The 21,822-nt window shown below is 44.8% G+C and overlaps 1 protein-coding gene across 4 annotated transcripts in view; it reads right to left on the reverse strand.

Annotated features, from left to right (window-relative positions):
- supt7l (SPT7 like, STAGA complex subunit gamma) overlaps positions 1-21,822 on the reverse strand; it is a 42,069-nt gene that overhangs the window by 15,937 nt on the left and 4,310 nt on the right. For 2 of the 4 annotated variants that reach the window (XM_078212242.1, XM_078212240.1), the window contains one exon: positions 3,598-4,284. In XM_078212242.1, coding sequence (XP_078068368.1) covers positions 3,598-4,010 — 413 coding nt within the window. In that variant the 5' untranslated portion in view covers positions 4,011-4,284. Of the gene's footprint in view, positions 1-3,597; positions 4,285-8,875; positions 9,154-21,822 lie in introns of all 4 variants that reach the window. The other 2 variants (XM_078212241.1, XM_078212244.1) reach the window with 2 other exon arrangements.

The following is a 21,822-nucleotide window of genomic DNA, read 5'->3' on the forward strand; positions in this document are numbered from 1 at the left end:
TCTGCACTTACACAATTTGTGGGCTACAATTTTGCTCAAAAGTAGACCTGGAGGCAGGAAAAGTGCTGTTTCAAGTAGATCTTAACAATAGCCAAAGATTTGTTGCAACAAATCACTTGACCTAACCATAGCAGGATCGATACAACAGAGTTATAGCCAGTGCAAAAGAAAAATCAATTGCGATAATATAGAAGGATACAGTTCTCCTTTAAGTGCCTTGTCGAGATTTAAATCACTGTTTTTTCCCAATTATCATTATTATACCTTGAAGAACATTCTATCGCAACACCTCTATAGATCATTCCTACTCCATGACACAATCTGAACCATAGGTTCGTGGCAGCACTCTTGCCGCTGAGTCAGAAGGTTGTAGATTCAAGTCTCACTCTTGAGAGTGCAGCACCTAATCCAGATCGAGCACTGAATGAGTGCTGCATTATCAAAAGTGGCATCCTCTTAAACTGAAGCCCTTGTGTGCCCTTGAAGATAAATGCAAAAGATCCCACTACACTAGTTCAAAGAAGTTGTTGTTTCTTTTCCCACACCTAGAGGTGCAGGAGGCTGACTTTCATGTTTCCACAGCTACCTTTCCTGGAACAGGTAGTTAGCCTATTGCCAGAGGCTTATAGCTAAGGGGTGCCACTCCATATCAATCAGTAGTCATAAGAACATAAGAAATAGGAGCAGGAGTAGGCCATCTGGCCCTTCGAGCCTGCCCCGCCATTCAACAAGATCATGGCTGATCTGAAGCGAATCAGTTCCACTTACCCGCCTGCTCCCCATAACCCCGAATTCCCTTATCGATCAGAAAACGATCTACCCGTGATTTAAACATATTCAACGAGGAAGCCTCCACCACTTCAATGGGCAGAGAATTCCAGAGATTCACTACCCTCTGAGAGAAGAAGTTCCCCCTCAACTCTGTTCTGAACTGGCCCCCCCTTATTTTGAGGCTGTGCCCTCTAGTTCTGGTTTCCCTTCTAAGTGGAAAGAATCTCTCCACCTCTACCCTATCCAGCCCCTTCATTATCTTATATGTCTCTATAAGATCACCCCTCATCCTTCTAAACTCCAACGAGTACAGACCCAATCTGTTTAATCTCTCCTCATAAGCTACACCCCTCATCTCCGGTATCAACCTGGTGAACCTTCTCTGCACTCCCTCCAAGGCCAACACATCCTTTCGCAAATAAGGGGACCAAAACTGCACACAGTACTCCAGTTGCGGCCTCACCAGTGCCTTGTACAGTTGCAGCAAGACCTCCCTGCTTCTATATTCTATCCCCCTCGCGATAAAGGCCAACATTCCATTCGCCTTCTTGATCACCTGCTGCACCTGCAGACTGAGTTTTTGCGATTCGTGCACAAGGACCCCCAGGTCCCTCTGCACAGTCGCACGATGTAATTTTTCTCCATTTAAATAATATTCCAATTTACTATTATTTCTTCCAAAGTGGATAACCTCACATTTGCTAACGTTATATTCCATCTGCCAGATCCTCGCCCACTCGCTCAGCCTATCCAAATTTCTCTGCAGACTTTTCGCGTCCTCCACGCAATTCGCTTTCCCACTCACCTTCGTGTCATCAGCAAACTTGAATACCCTAGATTCAGTCCCCTCCTCCAGATCATCTATGTAAATGGTAAACAATTGAGGCCCCAGCACCGATCCCTGCGGCACGCCACTGGTCACCAACTGCCAACCAGAAAAGCACCCATTTATCCCAACTCTCTGCTTCCTGTTAGATAGCCAATCCCCAATCCACGCCAACACCTTACCCCTAACTCCGTGTACCCCAATCTTCTGCAGCAACCTTTTGTGAGGCACCTTATCGAACGCCTTCTGGAAATCTAAAAACACCACATCCACCGGTTCCCCTCTGTCAACCGCACTAGTGACATCTTCATAAAAGTCCAGTAGATTCGTCAAACACGACTTTCCCTTCATGAATCCATGCTGCGTCTGCTTGATCGAACCATTCTTATTCAGGTGCTCTGTTATTTCCTCTTTAATAATGGACTCTAGCATCTTCCCAACTACGGACGTTAAGCTAACCAGCCTGTAGTTACCCGCCTTTTGTCTACTTCCTTTTTTAAACAGCGGCGTAACAGTAGCTGTTTTCCAGTCAGCCGGCACTACCCCAGAGTCCAGCGAATTTTGATAAATTACTACTAACGCATCTGCTATTACCTCAGCCATTTCTTTCAGTACCCTGGGATGCATTCCATCCAGGCCCGGGGACTTGTCTACCTTCAGTCCTATTAGTCTACCAAGCACCACCTCCTTAGTAACAGTAATTGTATTAAGGACCTCCCCTCCCACCAACTCTCGATCTCTAATATTCGGCAAACTATTTGTGTCTTCCACCGTGAAGACCGACACAAAGAACTTATTTAAAGTCTCAGCCATTTCCTCGTTTTCCACTATTAAATCCCCCCTCTCATCTTCCAAGGGTCCAACATTCACTCTAGCCACTCTATTCCTTTTTATATACTTGTAAAAACTTTTACTATCATTTTTTATATTTTGAGCTAGTTTAGTTTCGTAATCTATCTTTCCTTTCTTAATCGCTTTCTTAGTCGTTCTTTGTTTTTCTTTAAAGCTTTCCCAATCCACTAATTCTCCACTATTTTTGGCCACTCTGTACGCATCTGATTTTATTTTAATACTCTCCTTTATTTCCTTCGTTATCCACGTTCGGTTATCCTTTTTCTTACAGTCCTTCTTTATCACCGGAATATATTTTTGCTGAGTACTTTAAAAAATCTCCTTAAAAATCCTCCACTGTTCCTCAGCTGTCCTACCTACCAGTCTGCTCGCCCAGTCTGCATTAGCCAATTCCACCCATGGAATCCTACAGTGCAGAAGGAAGCCATTCGGCCCATCAAGTCTGCACTGACCACAATCCCAACCAGGCCCTATCCACATAACCCCATGCATTTACCCTACCTAGTACCCCTAACACGGAAGGGCAACTTAGCATGGCCAATCAACCTAACCCGCACATCTTTGGACTATGGGAGGAAACCGTGCACACGGAGGAAACCCATGCAGACATGGGGAGAATGTGCAGACTCCACACAGACACTGACCCAAGCCGGGAATCGAACCGGGTCCCTGGCGCTGTGAGGCAGCAGTGCTAACCACTGTGCCAACGTGCCGTCACTTCTCTCCCACTCTTACCACCTGCTATTGGCATGTGTTGGAAGGATTTTGCAGGTTGGTATCAACTTGTTGGCTGCGTTGTGAACACACCTTCCTCGATCATTAAGTCCAAGGGTGGGACTCTAACTGAAGCCGGGATTGTGGCTGGAGCTTCTGGCTCAGAGGCAGGGACGCTACCCACTGCGCCACAAGACCTCCCCTATTTCAGGGAAGTGCTTAGATCAATATCTATCCTTCAGACAACATCAATAAGAAACAGATGGTGATCTGATCATTGTCATGTTACTGTTTGTGGAACTTTGCTCTATTTCCTACATTATGACAATGAACATACTTCATAATTGGGTGCAATGTGCTGTGGAATGTTGATGGAAGGTATTGTGCCAATGCAACTTCTTCTTTCTTTGCAAGCTTAGCACTTTTGAGCTCACCTGTAGAAGTCACTCTCTGGGTCACTGTGCCTCAACTGGAAAGGCAGCTTTGGGCTTTTACTGTCAAGAGGTAGCAGTTCCTCCGGGATAGGCGGTGAGTTGGGTACTGGCGGCAGAGCTTCAGCCTCCTCTGCCTTCACTCCTTCCAGCTGCGGCTGGCCCTGTGCTTGAGCGGCAGCAACGAGGCTCCGGAGCCGCCGGTTGTACTGCAGCAGTTGAATGGTATGGACAGTCAGGCCGCAGGGCTCAGACGGCACATCCAGCGTGGTCGCTGGCCGGGGCCTGTCGGCCGAGGGCTGGTGCAGTGGAGGATCCTGGATCTCCACCGTCCGGAACTCCCGCTGCAACAGGTCGAAAGAGCTCCGGCTGGGCTGAGTGGAGGACACCGGGATCTCACCCCAGTACTTTATCATCTTCACTCTCCTCCCAGCTTTGGGTCAAATGGAGATTTGTACAGAGAAAGCCGAGATGAATGAATTTAAATAAAGCAGAGTCAAAGCTACAGTGTGTTGAGTTAACGACAGGTTTGCTAAGGACATGCGGCTGTTAGGATTTTCCAGTAGTGAAAAGTAATGAATCAATAAACTGACAGGACTTTTTCATAAAAGCAGGAGTAAAGGATCATTCTTCTGTATTGCCAACTACCGTCAGGCTCCTTCAAACTGGCTGCAATGTCTCTGGTGAAATCTGTCAAAATATAAAAGAGATGCAATTATTTTATTACATGTAGATTGGTTTCATAAATATAACTGTAGGGCCTCAAACGTAAACAGGGAAATACAATACTTGATGTTTGCCTCATCTTGCAAGGCCATGATCCCCCCTACACATAGTGGCATTTATCTGGGGACCCCGGCAAATACTGACCACACTTCTGGGGGACCCTCTGCAAATACCAAGACAGTATTGGGAATCTCCAGAAAATGCCGCCAAACACCTTCGTTAATACCAACACACTCCCAGGGATGCTCTATAAATACCAAAAAATTTCTGGAGCCCCCTTCATATACCAATGCACTCCAGGGAACCTCCCGTAAATATTGGCACTCTCCCAGGGTCCTCCAGTAATTGCCAACACTCTCCCAGGGACCTCCTGTAAATACCGGCACTTTTCCGGGGGCCCCCCTGTAAACGCTGACACACTCCCAAGATTCCCCTGTAAATAATGACACACTGCTGGCAACCTTTTGCAACATCCACATGTTCTCTGGGACCCCATGTAAATACTGATGCACTTTTGGGGACTCTGCATATACTGACGTGTTTCAGGGATTTCCCTGTCCCAACTTCAGAAAAACAATGCCTGATACCAAAAAAAACCAATGCAAAAAAAAAGTTTGATATAAACTACAACATGTAAAAACCATGAATACAGAATTTGAGAGATAATATGTTCATTGGGTGCAATATGTGCAGTCCTAGATTGACAGAAATATAATGACCTCACAGACATCCCATGTCCATCTTCATAGGTTCCAGAATGTCTGCAAACCCTAACTTGAAAAGCTACATTTCAGAATGAAACTCAATTCTCCAGACAGCAGGAAATGCATCCACAGTTTCCTGACCTCGATTTAACAGAATAAAGATGCAGCTCCCCTTTCAAAGTTGTAAAGAATTATGATTAACTCTGAAAAGAAATCTATTTCCATTGACATTTGTGTAGAATATTGTTGTTTCAATCACCGATGGCCTCATCAAGCGAGCAGTTTAGTGAGAGTTACTAAGGCTGACAGAAGCAAGGGGCTGAATTAGCATTCACAGTTGAGGTGACAGCTTATTCAAGTATGAGGTTAATGGCAATGTCTATTCTGATTACTGATCTCTCTCTGTTGTCAGGCTCTGTCATTTTTCAGAGCTTGCTTTGCTGACAATGCAATCAGCACATTTTGGGGCGAAGAATATATGCCTCATTAGTACCTGTTTTTGGACTCTACGAATACCCAAAGCTGCAGGTTGGACACTACGAATACCCCAAAGCTGCAGGTTGGTGTCAGTGGAGTTCATACACATCTGTGGAGCAAATTGCCCCAACATCATCTTGGAATAGATATCGGTGTGGAGGCAGTGATTGGTAGGATAAGCAGGAAATCATGTCATCAATCAGTGCGCAATGCTGATTTGACAGCAGCTCTGCCAGTTTGGAGTTTAACACCCCTGGCAGCACTTGCTCTGAACCTTAAATTGCTGAACAGTTTCTGAGCGTACAGATCACCAACAACCTATCCTGGTCCCTCCATGCTGACGCTACAGTTAAGAAAGACCACCAACCCCTCTACTTCCTCAGGAGGCTAAGGAAATAGCAATAATAAAAGTCATTGCAATAATAAATCAAATCAAGCGCAAGGAACCCCATTCCATCTTGGTTTGATAGGATCACGACCTACTTACAGGTTACTTACTGGCTGTTTTTTTTTAGCTGTTGTTACAATTCCACAAGTGTTTGGCAGTTTTCTATAGTGGTTTCAAGGTGTAAATGTCTACAATGAGTGCTATGGCAGGTACTGTAGGACTTTTTGCTGGATGCAAGGCTTCTGTAGCAATCAGCAGATCCCTGGTATGGCTGCACTTGTAGGTGCTTCCCCTTGGAATAAAGTGTGACTAGGAAAATGAGTAGACACCAGGCAAGCTACTGGAAGAGGGAAAGGAAGGTGGAGCGGAGGGCTGTGAGCAGGGGGCCCTAATCACCCCTGATATTCAGGGAACAATGTGACCTGAAATGAGGAACAATGTGCAAGCTGCCTGAGCTCTTATAAAGACATGCTCACTGAAATCTGTCACCTGCTGCAGTCAGAACTGCAACCGCAGCACAAAAAGAACCACATCACCAATGGTTGAGATTTGGCTGAGACAATATACTTTGGTGTCTGCTCCTTCCAGGCTGTAGCTGGAGATATAAAGTTTATTTATTATTCACAAGTAGACTGACATTAACAGTGCAATGAAGTTAGTGAAAATCCCCTAGTCGCCACACTCCAGTACCTGTTTGGGTACACTGAGGGAGAGTTTAACATGGCCAATCAACCTAATCAGCGCGTCTTTCGGACTGTGGAAGGAAACCGGAGCACCCGGAGCAAACCCACGCAGACACGGGGAGAACGTGCAAACTCCACACAGACAGTGACCCAAACCAGGAATCGAATCCGGGTCCCTGGCACTGTGAAGCTGCTGGCCCAACATCCACAGATAGCGACCCAAATGCTGACCACTGTGCCAACATGCCGCCCAAGTTTGCCAACAAATGTTGCAACTGATGGTCTTAATTCAAAGAGAGTTAACTACATTTCATTTTTCCTTGCCAGAGAAAGACGGCTGAGGGAACAAGTGGCTTCTTTAAGATTGCTGGCTTTGCAGGATACCAGTGACTCGATGCACATTGCTTTGCAGCTGCTAGATGTCAACTCTATCCCATTCCGACAGAGTGCAGCTGGTATTTGACCACTGGCAGTGAATCATACAGGTCAATGCCAATCCTGGCAGCAGTCATTTTGCTTTCATTCCGCAATAGTCCACTGTTTCATCTGCATTTGTGTACTGGAGGCTTGGGTTATCATGGCTGATAACTCCAATGAGTAACTGATGCACTTGTGTGACAGCTGTATACAATGAAATGTGACAGTGCAGAGCATTGATTATGCTGAAGCATCGCTTCCAATCCCTGGACAGCCTGCAGGAACCCTGCAGTACTCCTGCACTACTCAGCAGAGTGGGGTTAAGATTTGTGTAGTCTGCTGTATGTTGTACAACCTGAGGAGACAGCCCATTCACAGTTACACGGTTAGCAGTTAATGAGCTTGAGGAGGAAGAAGAGAAGGGAAGATGGCAACTTCGGCTGCTCTTTCCTGCCAGTGCCATTTGTGGAGAACTTCACCAAGTGCGTTACAATAATCTCGAGCCCAATTCCCCATTCAGCAACATCCCACACCGCACCTTCCCTCTACTGACCATCAGTGTTTGCTTGGCCACAATGCATAAATGAAAGCTATTACTAAACAAAATTATCTAAAGCAAATTATAAATCTAATCATGCCAATGAATCAATGAATAGACATTGTACATTCCCTTAACATGTCTTCCATGTGGCTTTGCCTGCAATGGAAGCTGAAAGATCAGTCATCAGATGCTGTATTGTGTTTGAGTCCACATCAACGTTTCCTCAAAAGCTGTGTGCATCTCTGTGCAGCAATGGGTAACATGTACGCATGGAACACACCATGTACAGAAGCCATTTAAAAAAAAATATGTATGCCTGTGCAGCAGAATCAAAGGAAATGCGCAGGGCAAGAAATGGGCCACACTCCCAAAGGAAAATTAGAGGAAACATTGGTCCACAAATGTGCAAATGGAATTTGCTGCAGTTTCCATGTTGGAAAGGATGTGGCTCCAAGCTCTGCGCAAAGGTCTGAACCAAGTTGGTGCCAGACTCCTCCATTGTTACAACTGCCATAAACTGAGGCTTTTAAAAAGGTGTTTGAATTTCTCGTGACTAACTGCAAAGATTGCCCCACAAGATTTCAAATTTTAAGACTTTTACTGTAATTAACAAACTAAAAGCAACATTAGACTTTAACCTGGTATTGTGAGATTTCTTACTTTGTAATCTATGCCTTGATTGATAAGGCAAGTGTCCCATATGCTTTTTTCACCACCCTCCTAACATGCCCATCTGCTTTCAAAGATCTATGGACAAACACACCAAGGTCCCATTGTTCCACAGAACTTCTTAGTGTCATACCGTTCATTGAATTCTTCCTTGTAAAATAACACCTTCCAAAGTGTATCACCTCATACTTTTCAGGGTTAAATTCCATCTGCCACTTATCTGCCCATTTGACCATTCTGCCTATATCTCCTTGTAGCCCAAGATACTCAGCCTCACTGTTAACCACCCATCCAATCTTAGTGCCATCCGCAAATGTACTAATCCTACCCAGCACATGGCCATCTATGTTGTTTATATAAATGACAAATAATAGGGGATCCAGTGGTACCCACTGGACACTGGTTTCCAGTCACTAAAGCAGCCTTCTGTCATCACCCTCTGCCTCCTGTTAGTACAGCTAGTCTGGTTATTGTATGAATATCTTGCTCCCAGTAAGTCAACCTGGGCTCCCCTTCAACCTTTAGCAACTAAGCCAGCCAAGCTTGTCAGGCAGAATTCAGAACAGATCTCATGACTCCTTCATTCCTCCATTTTATCCTAAGCTAAACAGGTAATCCCAAAAGATGACAATCCTACAAACTTAATATTTGTAACACCATGCTCTTTGACACTGACTAGCAGGCTTCCCAATGCACCAAGCATGTGATTGGGCATATCCATTTGCGTTCCTCTTCAAGGTGTCCCAGTGAAATCTTCACTTAGTCCTTTGCAGTAGAACTCATGTGCAACCTCTCCAGTTAGTTGGCAGTTATGTCATCTGGTCCCACACTGTCATATTTCCCGCTCTCTTGCAGGTGACACAACAGGAAACAGTAGAAGCTAACAGGAGGGCAAAATGGAAATCTAAAATGAAAACAAAAACTGCTGGAAATATGCAGCAGGTCAGGCAGCACCTGTGGAAGAGAGAGTTAATGTTTCAGGTCAATGATTATCCTTCAGTCCTCATCTGCTGCGTGTATCCAGCATTTTCTGCTTTTATTATAGTCATAGATCACAGAAAAGGCCCTTTGGCCTGTCAAGTCTACACCAACAATAACTACCACTAAAGGCGTGCAAATCCCATTTTCCTGCACTTGGCCCATACCCTCAAATGTTATAATATTTCAAGTGCTCATCCAAATATTTTTTAAAGGTTGGAAGATTTATGGCCTCCACTACCTTCTCAGGTAGTGCATTCCAGATGCCCACCATCCTCTGAGTGAATAAACTTATTCTCAAATCCCCTCTGACTCTCCTGCCCCTCACCCTAAAATGATGCCCCCTCATGATCAACCCCTTATTGTTAAAATATGCATAATTAGCCTGGATGAATGAGCTGTAACATTCAAGAAGCTCAGCAGCATCTAGGACAAAGTAATTTGCTTGATTGGTGTCCTATTCACTGCACCCAAAATCCATGCCTGCTATCACTGCAGTAGATGTATGTTAGAGAGCTTCAAAATACTCGGGATTTAAAACACTAATAAAGACTATTAGAACTGAATGGAATAGCTTAGGATATGAATCACAAACTGCCTTATATATTTTACAGAGGTACTGTCTGCATAGAAACACATAAAACCACAGTTAGAGAATTTAAACACATATTTCTGAAAATGTATATTATTGAACAGGCATACATCTTGGCTAATGGCACAGGGTTATAAGGCATCATGGGAAATAGGTCAATAGGCCAGTAAAGTGAAGCACATTCCTTATCACAATACATCCATAGAAGCATAGCTCTTATCAGCATGAGTACCAGACAGCTCAGTGAATGAGGCATTCACTGAACAAGGATAAGTTTGTGATTCCAGACAGCTAATGAATAGGCTGAGTATTATATTAGATAAGCGTTTACACCAGGTGGCTATGGGAAAGTCAGGCAGAAACCGCTAGAACTTATTGTTCCCATGCTGTCAGAGAACATCTGTAATTGGCCAAGCTATATGACATTTATTAATGATGACTGACCTGTACTAATGATGATTGGCTCATGATGAGCCAGAAGGCAGATAAAATGTCTTTTGGAAGTTGTATAATTGTATGGTCAGTGATGTACTTTCAGAGAAGAGTTGGATTGCCCAGTCCTTCCCACACAGCAGAGTGCGTGGTCAATAAAGAAACGTCTTCACCAGGATACTGTAGTCGCGAATCTTTGTATTAGCTAAAGCTAAGCTGAGTACTTAGCCTCTGAAAAAACACCTACAGTGTGGTCTCCAGCATTCACTGCAGTAATTCACCCGTAGTTACTTCAATAGTAACTCCCTCCCCTGGAACCCTAACACCCAGAAGAGCAAAAATAGCAATGCCAATGGGAACATCATCCTACACTCATAGAGGTTTACAGCATGGAAACAGGCCCTTCGGCCCAACTTGTCCATGCCGCCCTTTTTTTAAAAAAAACCCTAAACTAATCCCAATTGCCCGCATTTGGCCCATATCCCTCTATACCCATCGTACCCATGTAACTATCTAAATGCTTTTTAAAAGACAAAATTGTACCCGCCTCTATTACTACCTCTGGCAGCTTGTTCCAGACACTCACCACCCTCTGTGTGAAAAAATTGTCTCTAGGACACTACTGTATCTCTCTCCTCTCACCTTAAACCTATGCCCTCTAGTTTTAGACTCCCCTACCTTTGGGAGAAGATATTGACTATCTCGCTGATCTATGCCCCTCATTATTTTATAGACCTCTATAAGATCACCCCTCAGCCTCCTACGCTCCAGAGAAAAAAGTCCCAGTCTATCCAGCCTCTGCTTATAACTCAATCCATCAAGTCCTAGTAGCATCGCAGTAAATCTTTTCTGCACTCTTTCTAGTTTAATAATACCCTTTCTAGAATAGGATGACCAGAATTGCACACAGTATTCAAAGTGTGGTCTTACCAATGGCTTGTACAACTTCAACAAGACATTCCAACTGCTGTATTCAATGTTCTGACCGATGAAACCAAGCATGCCGAACGCCTTCTTCACCACTCTGTCCACCTGTGACTCCACTTTCAAGGAGCTATGAACATGTACCCCTAGATCTCTTTGTTCTGTAACTCTCCCCAACGCCCGACCATTAACTGAGTAATGCATCACCTCGCATTTGTCTAAATTAAACTCCATCTGCCATTCATCAGTCCACTGGTCAATTGATCAAGATCCCGTTGCAATTGGAGATAACTTTCTTCACTGTCCACTATGCCACCAATCGTAGTGCCATCTGCAAACTTACTAACCATGCCTCCTATATTCTCATCCAAATCATTAATATAAATGACAAATGTGCTTTATGTCCTGATTTGGACATAAAGCACATTTCCCTCATCAGTGTTGGACAAGAATTCTGAAATCACCCACCTAACACAATTATGGAGTGCGCATCTCGCCAATAGGACTGGCTGGGTTCAGTGGGAAGGCCCACCACCATAGTCTCAGAGAAACTAAGGATGAACAAAAGATACCAGCCTTGCCGGCACAACCCATGTACAAGGAGCAAATAAAGAAAGAGACAAGCACACACACTAGTACACAGCCTATCCATTTGAATGCATAATTCAGAGAAAGAAAAACATGACCAAAGCCCAGGTGTGCACCTTCTCAGCTAAATCTTCAAAGCTTCTTTCAAGATGAGAGCCAGCACATTTCCAACTGCTACAGTTCAGAGTACCACATCTTTCACTCTTTGGTATTTCTGCAGCTTGGACTTTGAAAAAGCCTCCAACAGAGATGATAATTATTTAGATCAACAAATAGCTTTCCGTGCCTCGCTGTTGCATAACTAAAGTATCAACCAGTGCACAATACAAAATTTTGATGAAATGCACTCAGTGCAAGGCTAAGATCCAACTGCAGCATTATAGAATCAGAGAACACTGGAGGAGGCCATTCCCACCATCGTAATGGTGTTGGGTTTTTTTTGAAAGTGTAATCTTTTTCGTCACACTCCACTTCTCTTCCCCCACAAAGCTGTAATGCTATTCCACTCCAATTCCCTTCTGAAGTTTCTGTTGAACCTGCTTTCCCCATCCCTTTAGCCAGTGTATTTCATCAACACACTAGGTAAATACATTTCTCATCTCCCCTCTGGTTCTTTGCCAATTACTTTAAATCTGAATCCTGTGGTTATTGGCCCTCCTGCCAGTAGAGACTATCTACTCTACCAAAATCCTGCATAATTTTGAACCCCTGAGCATTCTCTGAGAGTCCAGATTGCAGTAAAGGGTCTTCAGCCCTTACTTGGAGTGAATCAAATTGACTGAAGACTGGCATCTGTGTTGTTGGGAATCTTGAGGGGAGGCCAAGATAGATTTTCTACTTGGCACTTATGGCTGAAGATGAGTGCAAATGCTTCTCTCTTGCATTTACGTGCTAAGCTCCCCATCATTGAGGATAGGAATATCTGTGGAGACTCCTTCTCCAGTGGGTTGTTTAATTGTCTTCCACCATTCACAATTGGGTTATGCAAACTGCAGAGCTTGGATCTGATCCACTGGTTCAGGAAACACTTAGCTCTGTCTAGTGCTAGTTGCTTATATAGCCTGACATGCAAGCTTCACCAGGTTGATACCTCATTTTTAGGTATGCATCGTGCTGCTCCTGATGTGTCCTCCTGCACTTTTCATTAAACCAGGGTTGATTCCCTGGCTTGGTGGCAATTGTAGAGTGAGGAATATTATAATATGTCCTCAGTGGTCGAAGTCCATTCACCAAAATCCCTTTATTTACAAGTCTGACAACAGCATACAGAATGCTTTCAGCTCGCAGTCTACACTAGGAGTCCCAGAGGAACTGACACTCTTGGTTAAGTACAAAGCGAGAGACTCCCTGATTGGCCCATCAATTTGGCCCTTAATCAAGGAATTTGTATTCTAACAGGCCCACTTCAATTGCCTGATTAAAGTCATTACAAATATGCTGGACCATGAGGTTAAAGATTGTGCTGGAGTACAATTCTGCTGTTGCTGATGGCATACAGAGCTTCATGGTTGTCCAGCCTTGAGTTGCTAGTGGTGTTTGTTTTTTATTTATTCATGGGACATGGGCGTCGCTGGCTGGCCAGCATTTATTGCCAATCTCTAGTTGCCCTTATTCAGAGGGCAGTTGAGAGTCAACCACATTGCTGTGGTTCTGGAGTCACATGTAGGCCAGACCAGTTAAGGATGGTAAATTTCCTTCCCTAAAGGAGATTAGTGAACCAGATGGGTTTTTCCAACAATCGACAATTGTTACATAGAACAGTACAGCACAGTACAGGCCCTTCGGCCCACAATGTTGTGCCGAACCTTTTCTGAAACCAAGATCAAGCTGTCCCACTCCCCATCATTCTAGTGTGCTCCATGTGCCTATCCAATAACCGCTTGAAAGTTCCTAAAGTGTCCGACTCCACTATCACAGCAGGCAGTCCATTCCACAACCCAACCACTCTCTGAGTAAAGAACCTACCTCATACATCCCTCCTATATCTTCCACCACAAACTTTATAGTTATGCCCCCTAATACATCCACCCGAGGAAATAGTCTCTGAACGTCCACTCTATCTATCCCCCTCAACATCTTATAAACCTCTATTAAGTCGCCTCTCAACCTCCTCCGCTCCAAAGAGAAAAGCCCTAGCTCCCTCAACCTTTCCTCATAAGACCTAGCCTCCAAACCAGGCAGCATCCTGGTAAATCTCCTTTGCGCTCTTTCCAGTGCTTCCACATCCTTCTTGTAGTGAGGTGACCAGAACTGCACACAATATTCCAAATGTGGTCTCACCAAGGTCCTGTACAGTTGCAGCATAACCCCACGGCTCTTAAACTCAAACCCCCTGTTAATAAATGCTAACACACTATAGGCCTTCTTCACGGCTCTATCCACTTGAGCAGCAACCTTCAGAGAACTGTGGATATGAACCCCAAGATCTCTCTGTTCTGCCACATTCCTCAGAACCCTACCTTTGACCCTGTAATCTGCATGCAAATTTGTCCTACCAAAATGAATCACCTTGCACTTATCAGGGTTAAACTCCATCTGCCATTTTTCAGCCCAGCTCTGCATCCTATCAATGTCTCTTTGCAGCCTACAACAGCCCTCCACCTCATCCACTACTCCACCAATCTTGGTGTCATCCGCAAATTTACTGATCCACCCTTCAGCCCCCTCCTCCAAGTCATTTATAAAAATTACAAATAGCAGAGGACCCAGCACTTATCCTTGTGGTACACCGCTGGTAACTGGTCTCCGGTCCGAAAATTTTCCATTCACCACCGCCCTCTGTCTTCTATGAGATAGCCAGTTACTTATCCAATCAGCCAAATTTCCCTCTATCCCACACCTCCTTACTTTCTTCATGAGCCGACCGTGGGGGATCTTATCGAACGCCTTACTAAAATCCATGTATATGACATCAACTGCTCTACCTTAATCAACACACTTAGTTACCTCCTCAAAACATTCAATCAAATTTGTGAGGCAAGACTTATCCTTCATGAATCCGTGTTGACTATCCCCGATTAAGCTGCATCTTTCTAAATGGTCGTAAATCCTAACCCTCAGGACCTTTTCCATTAACTTACCGACCACCGAAGAAAGACTAACCAGCCTATAATTACCAGGGTCATTCCTATTTCCTTTCTTGAACAGAGGAACAGCATTGGCCACTCCCCAGTCCTCTGGCACTATCCCTGTGCAGTAAGAAGTCTCACAACACCAGGTTAAAGTCCAACAGGTTTATTTGGTAGCAAATACCATAAGCTTTCGGAGCGCTGCCCCTTCGTCAGATGGAGTGGTTATCTGTTCTCAAACAGTGCAAACAGACACAGAAATCAAATTACAGAATACTGATTAGAATGCAAATCTCTACAGCCAGCCAGGTCTTAAATGTACAGACAATGTGGGTGGAGGGAGCATTCAACACAGGTTAAAGAGATGTGTATTGTCTCCAGACAGAACAGCCAGTGAAATTCTGCAAGCCAAGGAGGCAAGCTGTGGGGGTTACTGATAATGTGACATAAATCCAACATCCCGGTTTAGGCCGTCCTCATGTGTGCGGAACTTGGCTATCAGTTTCTGCTCAGTGACTCTGCGCTGTCGTGTGTCGTAAAGGCCGCCTTGGAGCGTTCTCCACATCATGACTATCCCTGTGGACAGTGGGGACCCAAAGATCAAAGCCAAAGGCTCTGCAATCTCATCCCTTGCCTCCCAAAGAATCCTAGGATATATCTCATCTGGCCCAGGGGACTTATCGACCATCAGGTTTTTCAAAATTGTTAATACATCTTCCCTCAGAACATCTGCCTCCTCCAGCCTATCAGCCTGTATCACACTCTCATCCTCAAAAACATGGCCCCTCTCCTTGGTGAACACTGAAGAAAAGTATTCATTCATCGCCTCTCCTATCTCTTCTGACTCCATGCACAAGTTCCCACTACTGTCCTTGAACGGCCCTAACCTCACCCTGGTCATTCTTTTATTCCTCACATAAGAGTAAAAAGCCTTGGGGTTTTCCTTGATCCAACTCGCCAAGGACTTCTCATGTCCCCTCCTAGCTCTCCTAAGCCCTTTTTTCAGCTCATTCCTTGCTAACTTGTAACCCTCAATGGACCCAAATGAACCTTGTTTTCTCATCCTTACATACGCTTCCTTCTTCCTCTTGACAAGACATTTAACCTCTTTTGTGAACCATGGTTCCCTCACTCGGCCATTTCCTCCCTGCCTGACAGGGACATACCTATCAAGGACACGCAGTATTTGTTCCTTGAACAAGCTCCACTTTTCATTTGTGCCTTTCCCTGACAGTTTCTGTTCCCAACTTATGCTCCCTAATTCTTGCCTAATCGCATCATAATTACCCCTCCCCCAATTATAAACCTTGCCCTGCCGTACGGCCCTATCCCTCTCCATTGCAATAACAAAAGACACCGAATTGTGGTCGCTATCTCCAAAGTGCTCTCCCACAACCAAATCTAACACTTGGCCAGGTTCATTTCCCAGTACCAAATCCAATGTGGCCCCACCTCTTGTCGACCTATCCACATATTGTGTCAGGAAACCCTCCTGCACACACTGTACAAAAACTGCCCCATCCAAACTATTCGACCTATAGGTTCCAATCAATATTTGGAAAGTTAAAGTCACCCATGACAACTACCCTGTGGCCTCCACACCTATCCATAATCTGCTTTGCAATTTCTTCCTCCACATCTCTATTACTATTTGGGGGCCTATAGACAACTAACAACGTAACTTCAGCCCATATTACCTCAGTAGGCAGATCCCCCCTTGAACTGCCTTTCTGCAGCCATTAAACTATCCTTGATTAACAACGCTACTCCACCACCTCTTTTACCACCTTCCTACTCTTACTGAAACATCTATACCCTGGATCCTCCAACAACGATTCTTGTCCCTGTTCTAACCACGTCTCCGTAATGGCCACAACATCGTAGTCCCAAGTACCAATCCACGCTCCAAGTTCACCTACCTTATTTCGGATGCTCCTTGCATTGAAGTAGACACACTTCAACCCACCTTCCTGCCTGCTGGTACACTCCTGCGACCTTGATATCTTCCTCAGTACCTCACTACACTCAACACTGACTTCTGGACTACAGCTCCTTTTCCCATCCCCCTGACAAATTAGTTTAAACCTCCCCCCTTCCTCCACATCTCTATTACTATTTGGGGGCCTATAGACAACTAACAACGTGACCGCTCCTTTCCTATTTCTAACTTCAGCCCATATTACCTCAGTAGGCAGATCCCCCCTTGAACTGCCTTTCTGCAGCCATTGAACTATCCTTGATTAACAACGCTACTCCACCACCTCTTTTACCACTTTCCTACTCTTACTGAAACATCTATACCATGGATCCTCCAACAAACGATTCCTGTCCCTGTTCTAACCACGTCTCCGTAATGGCCACAACATCGTAGTCCCAAGTACCAATCCACGCTCCAAGTTCACCTACCTTATTTCGGATGCTCCTTGCATTGAAGTAGACACACTTCAACCCACCTTCCTGCCTGCTGATACACTCCTGCGACCTTGATATCTTCCTCAGTACCTCACTACACTCAACACTGACTTCTGGAATACAGCTCCTTTTCCCATCCCCCTGACAAATTAGTTTAAACCTCCCACCGCCCCCCCAAGAGCCGTAGCAAATTTCCCTCCCAGGATATTGGTGCCCCTCTGGTTCAGGTGCAACCTGTCCCGTTTGTACAGGTCCCACCTTCCCCAGAGTGTGTTCCAATTATCTACGTAGCTGAAACCCTCTCTCCTGCACCATTCCTGCAGCCACGTGTTTATCTGCACTCTCTCCCTGTTCCTCAACTCGCTATCACGTGGCACCGGCAACAAACAAGAGATGACAACATGGTTTGTCTTGGTTCTCAGCTTCCACCCTAGCTCCTTAAATTCCTGTTTTAAATCCCCGTCCCTTCTCTTACCTATGTTGTTGGTACCGATGTGTACCACGACTTGTGACTGTTCCCCCTCCCCCTTAAGAATCCTGAAAACACGGTCCGAGACATCACGGACCCTGGCATTCGGGAGGCAACATACCATCCGTGAGTCTCTTTTGTTGCCACAGAACCTCCTATCTGTCCTTCTAACTAACGAGTCCCCAATAACTATTGCTCTCCTGCTCTCCCCCTTTCCCTTCTGAGCCACAGGGACGGACTCAGTGCTGGAGATCCGGTCACCGTGGCTTACCACTGGTAGGTCCCCTCCCCAAATGTATCCAAAGCGGAATACTTGTTGCCGAGGGGAACGACCACAGGGGCTCCCTGTACTGACTGCTTCCTCCCAGCCCCTCTCACCGTCACCCATCTATCTTCATTCCTCGGAGTACCTATATCCCTGAAGCTTCTATCTATGGCCACCTCTGCCTCCCGAGTGATCCGAAGTTCATCCAGCTCCAGCTCCAATTCCCTAACGCGGTTTTTGAGGAGCTGCAGATGGGTGCACCTCCCACAGGTGAAATCAGCAGGGACACTGACGGCGTCCCTCACCTCAAACATTCTGCAAGAGGAACATTGCACTGCCTTCACTTCCATCCCCTCTAGATAACTTGATAATACAAGAAGAAAGAAAGACCTTACCTGATATTTACTCACCCCCCGTTAGGTTCAATGGTTATCAGTAGATTTTAAATTTCAGATACTTTTTATTGAATTCAAATCCCACCATCTGCTGTGTCGAGATTTGAACCTAGGTCCCCAGAACATTAGCTGAGTTTCTGGATTAATATTCTAGCAATAATATCATTAGGCCTTCGCCTCCCCGTGTAAGGTACAGCAATGATCAAAGGTGACTTTAATCTATATTTAAATTGGGTAAACCAAACTGGCAAAGGTAGCCTGGAACATGAGTTCATTCAGTGTTTTCGGGACAATTTCTTAGAGTAGTAGGGAGACATGTCAAACTCCATCTGTTTGCTCAGTACTGCTTCCCCAGTGATTGTAATTTCATCAAATTCCTCTCTCCCTTTCACCTCCTGATTTACAGCTATTACTGGAATATTGTTGTATCTGCTATAGTGAACACAGAAGCAAAATATTTGTTCACTTCATCTGCCATAGACTCCCTATTGTGACTCTCTAGAGGACCAACATTCACATTACTTAGTCTTTTCCTTTTCAATGACCTGTAGAAACTCTTGCTATCGGTTTTCACATTTTCTCTCAAAGTCTAATTTCTTTCTCCTGATTAACCATTTAGACATTCTCTGCTGTTCTTTATATTCTGACCAATCATCTGACCTGCCACTTATCTTTGCGCAGTTGTATGCTTTTTCTTTAAGCTTGCTGCTTTCCTTAACTTCTTTAGTAAAACTCCACTTAAACATTTTTCTTTGTAGTAGTTTTTTAAATGTTTATTTATTAGTGTCACAAGTAGACTTACATTAACACTGCAATGAAGTAACTGTGAAAATCCCCTAGGGATTTCCACCGAGGGAGCAATTTAGCATGGCCAATGGACCTAAATAACACGTCTTTTGGACTGTGGGAGGAAACTGGAGCACCCGGAGGAAACCAACACAGACACGGGGAGAATGTGCAAACTCCACACAGTCATCCAAGCCAGGAATCAAACCTGGGTCCCTGGCACTGTGAGGTAGCAATGCTAACCACTGAGCTACGAAATATACTTTTGAGTATTCTGAAAAATCCCTTTAAATGTTTGCCACTGGTTCGCTATCGACATATCCCCTATCCTAGCGTCCCAATTAGAAAGAACCTGGAGGTGCACAGCATGGATACAACCCATTCTGCGCACCTTCATTGATTGCAGCATAACTGTGGGGCACATATTAACAATGAAAGATGTGCTGAAAACCAGAACTAGCACGCCTGCTGAGCTGGTGTGTACTTGTACAGGAAGGTTGTGCACTGGATAGTGACAGCTGACTGAGAGTTCTCCAGGTTTCTAACATTATGGATACCTTGTGTTGTGCTTCCAGGAGAAAGCGCCCACTGGCCAACATGCATCATAAACCTGAATGTGTGCAAACTAAAGCAAACAAAAATTTAATCTTTATGCAGTATCTTAAGAGATTCCGTGATATGCACCTGCAGGGTCCACAAAACCCAAAGCTTGGACACTCTTAGACCACAAGACACAGGAGCAGAATTAGGCCACTCGGCCCATCGAGTCTGCTCCGCCATATAATCATGGCTGATATTTTTCTCATCCTTATTCTTCTGCCTTTTCCCCATAACCCCTGATCCCCTTATTAATCAAGAACCTATCTATCTCTGTCTTAAAGACACTCAATGACCTGGCCTCCACAGCCTTCTGCGGCAAAGAGTTCCATCGATACACCACTCTCTGGCTGAAGAAATTCCTCCTCATCTCTGTTTTAAAGGATCATCCCTTTTGAGGTTGTGCCCTCTGGTTCTAGTTTTTCCTACTAATGGAAACATCCTCTCCATGTCCACTCTATCCAAACCTCGCAGTATCCTGCAAGTTTCAATAAGATCCCCCCCCCTCATCCTTCTAAATTCCAACGAGTACAGACCCAGAGTCCTCAGCCGTTCCTCATACGACAAGCTCTTCATTCCAGGGATCACTCTTGTGAACCTCCTCTGGACCCTTTCCAAGGCCAGCACATCCTTCCTTAGTACGGGGCCCAAAACTGCTCACAATATTCCAAATGGAGACTGACCAGGGCCTTATACAGCCTCAGAAGTACATCCCTGCCCTTGTATTCTAGCCCTCTCAACATGAATGCTATCACTGTATTTGCCTTCCTAACTGCAGACTGAACCTGCAAGTTAACCTTAAGAGAGTCTTGAACAATGACTCCCAAGTCCCTTTGTGTTTCTGATTTCCTAAGCATTTTCCCATTTAGAAAATAGTCTATGCCTAATCCTGCTCGTCCTATGGTCTTATGGAAAGACAGGATTCAGGAACTGTGAATGACCAGGGAAATTGAGAGGCTAGTTAAAAAGAAAAAGGATGCATACATGAGGTCTAGGCAACTAAAAACAGATGAAGCATTTGAAGAATAGAGGGAAAGTAGAAATGAGCTCAAATAGGGAGTTAGGAGGGCAAAATGGGATCACGGATGTCCTTGCCAGACAGGATTAAGGAGAATCCCAAGGCATTTTTGTACACATATTAGGAACAAGAAGGTAACTAGAGATAGTTGGTCCACTTAAGGACAAAGGAGGTAAATTATGTGTAGAACCAAAGGAAGTGGGTGAGATCCTTAATGAGGATATAATGAGTGCGGTTGACAGAGGGGAGCCGGTGGATGTGGTGTATTTAGATTTTCAGAAGGCATTCGATAAGGTGCCTCACAAAAGGTTGCTGCATAAGATAAAGGTACACGGAGTTGGGGGTAAAGTGTTAGCATGGATTGAGGATTGGCTATCTAACAGAAAGCAGAGAGTCGGAATAAATGGGTGCTTTTCCGGTTGGCAATCAGTGACTAGTGGCGTGCCGCAGGGATTGGTGCTGGGGCCTCAACTATTTACCATATACATAGACGATCTGGAGGAGGGGACCGAGTGTAGGGTAACAAAGTTTGCGGATGACACAAAGATGAGTGGGAAAGCAAATTGCGTGGAGGACACAAAGAGTCTGCAGAGAGATTTGGATAGGCTAAGTGAGTGGGCAAGGATCTGGCAGATGGAGTATAACGTTGGTAAGTGTGAGGTTATCCACTTTGGAAGGAATAATAGTAAAATGGACTATTATTTAAACGGTGAAAAATTACAACATGCTACTGTGCAGAGGGACCTGGGGGTCCTTGTGCATGAATCACAAAAACTCAGTTTGCAGGTGCAGCAGGTAATCAAGAAGGCAAATGGAATGTTGGCCTTTATCGCGAGAGGGATGGAGTATAAAAGCAGGGAGGTCATGCTGCAACTGTACAGGGGACTGGTGAGGCCGCACCTAGAGTACTGTGTGCAATTTTGGTCCCCTTATTTAAGAAAGGATATATTAGCTTTGGAGGGGGTACAGAGAAGGTTCACCAGGTTGATTCCGGAGATAAGGAGGTTAGCTTATGAGGAGAGATTGAGTAGACTGGGCCTGTACTCATTGGAGTTTAGAAGGTTGAGGGGAGATCTTATAGAGACATATAAGATAATGA

The sequence above is a fragment of the Mustelus asterias genome, chromosome 5, assembly GCF_964213995.1.
Source record: "Mustelus asterias chromosome 5, sMusAst1.hap1.1, whole genome shotgun sequence".
Lineage (NCBI taxonomy): Eukaryota > Metazoa > Chordata > Chondrichthyes > Carcharhiniformes > Triakidae > Mustelus > Mustelus asterias.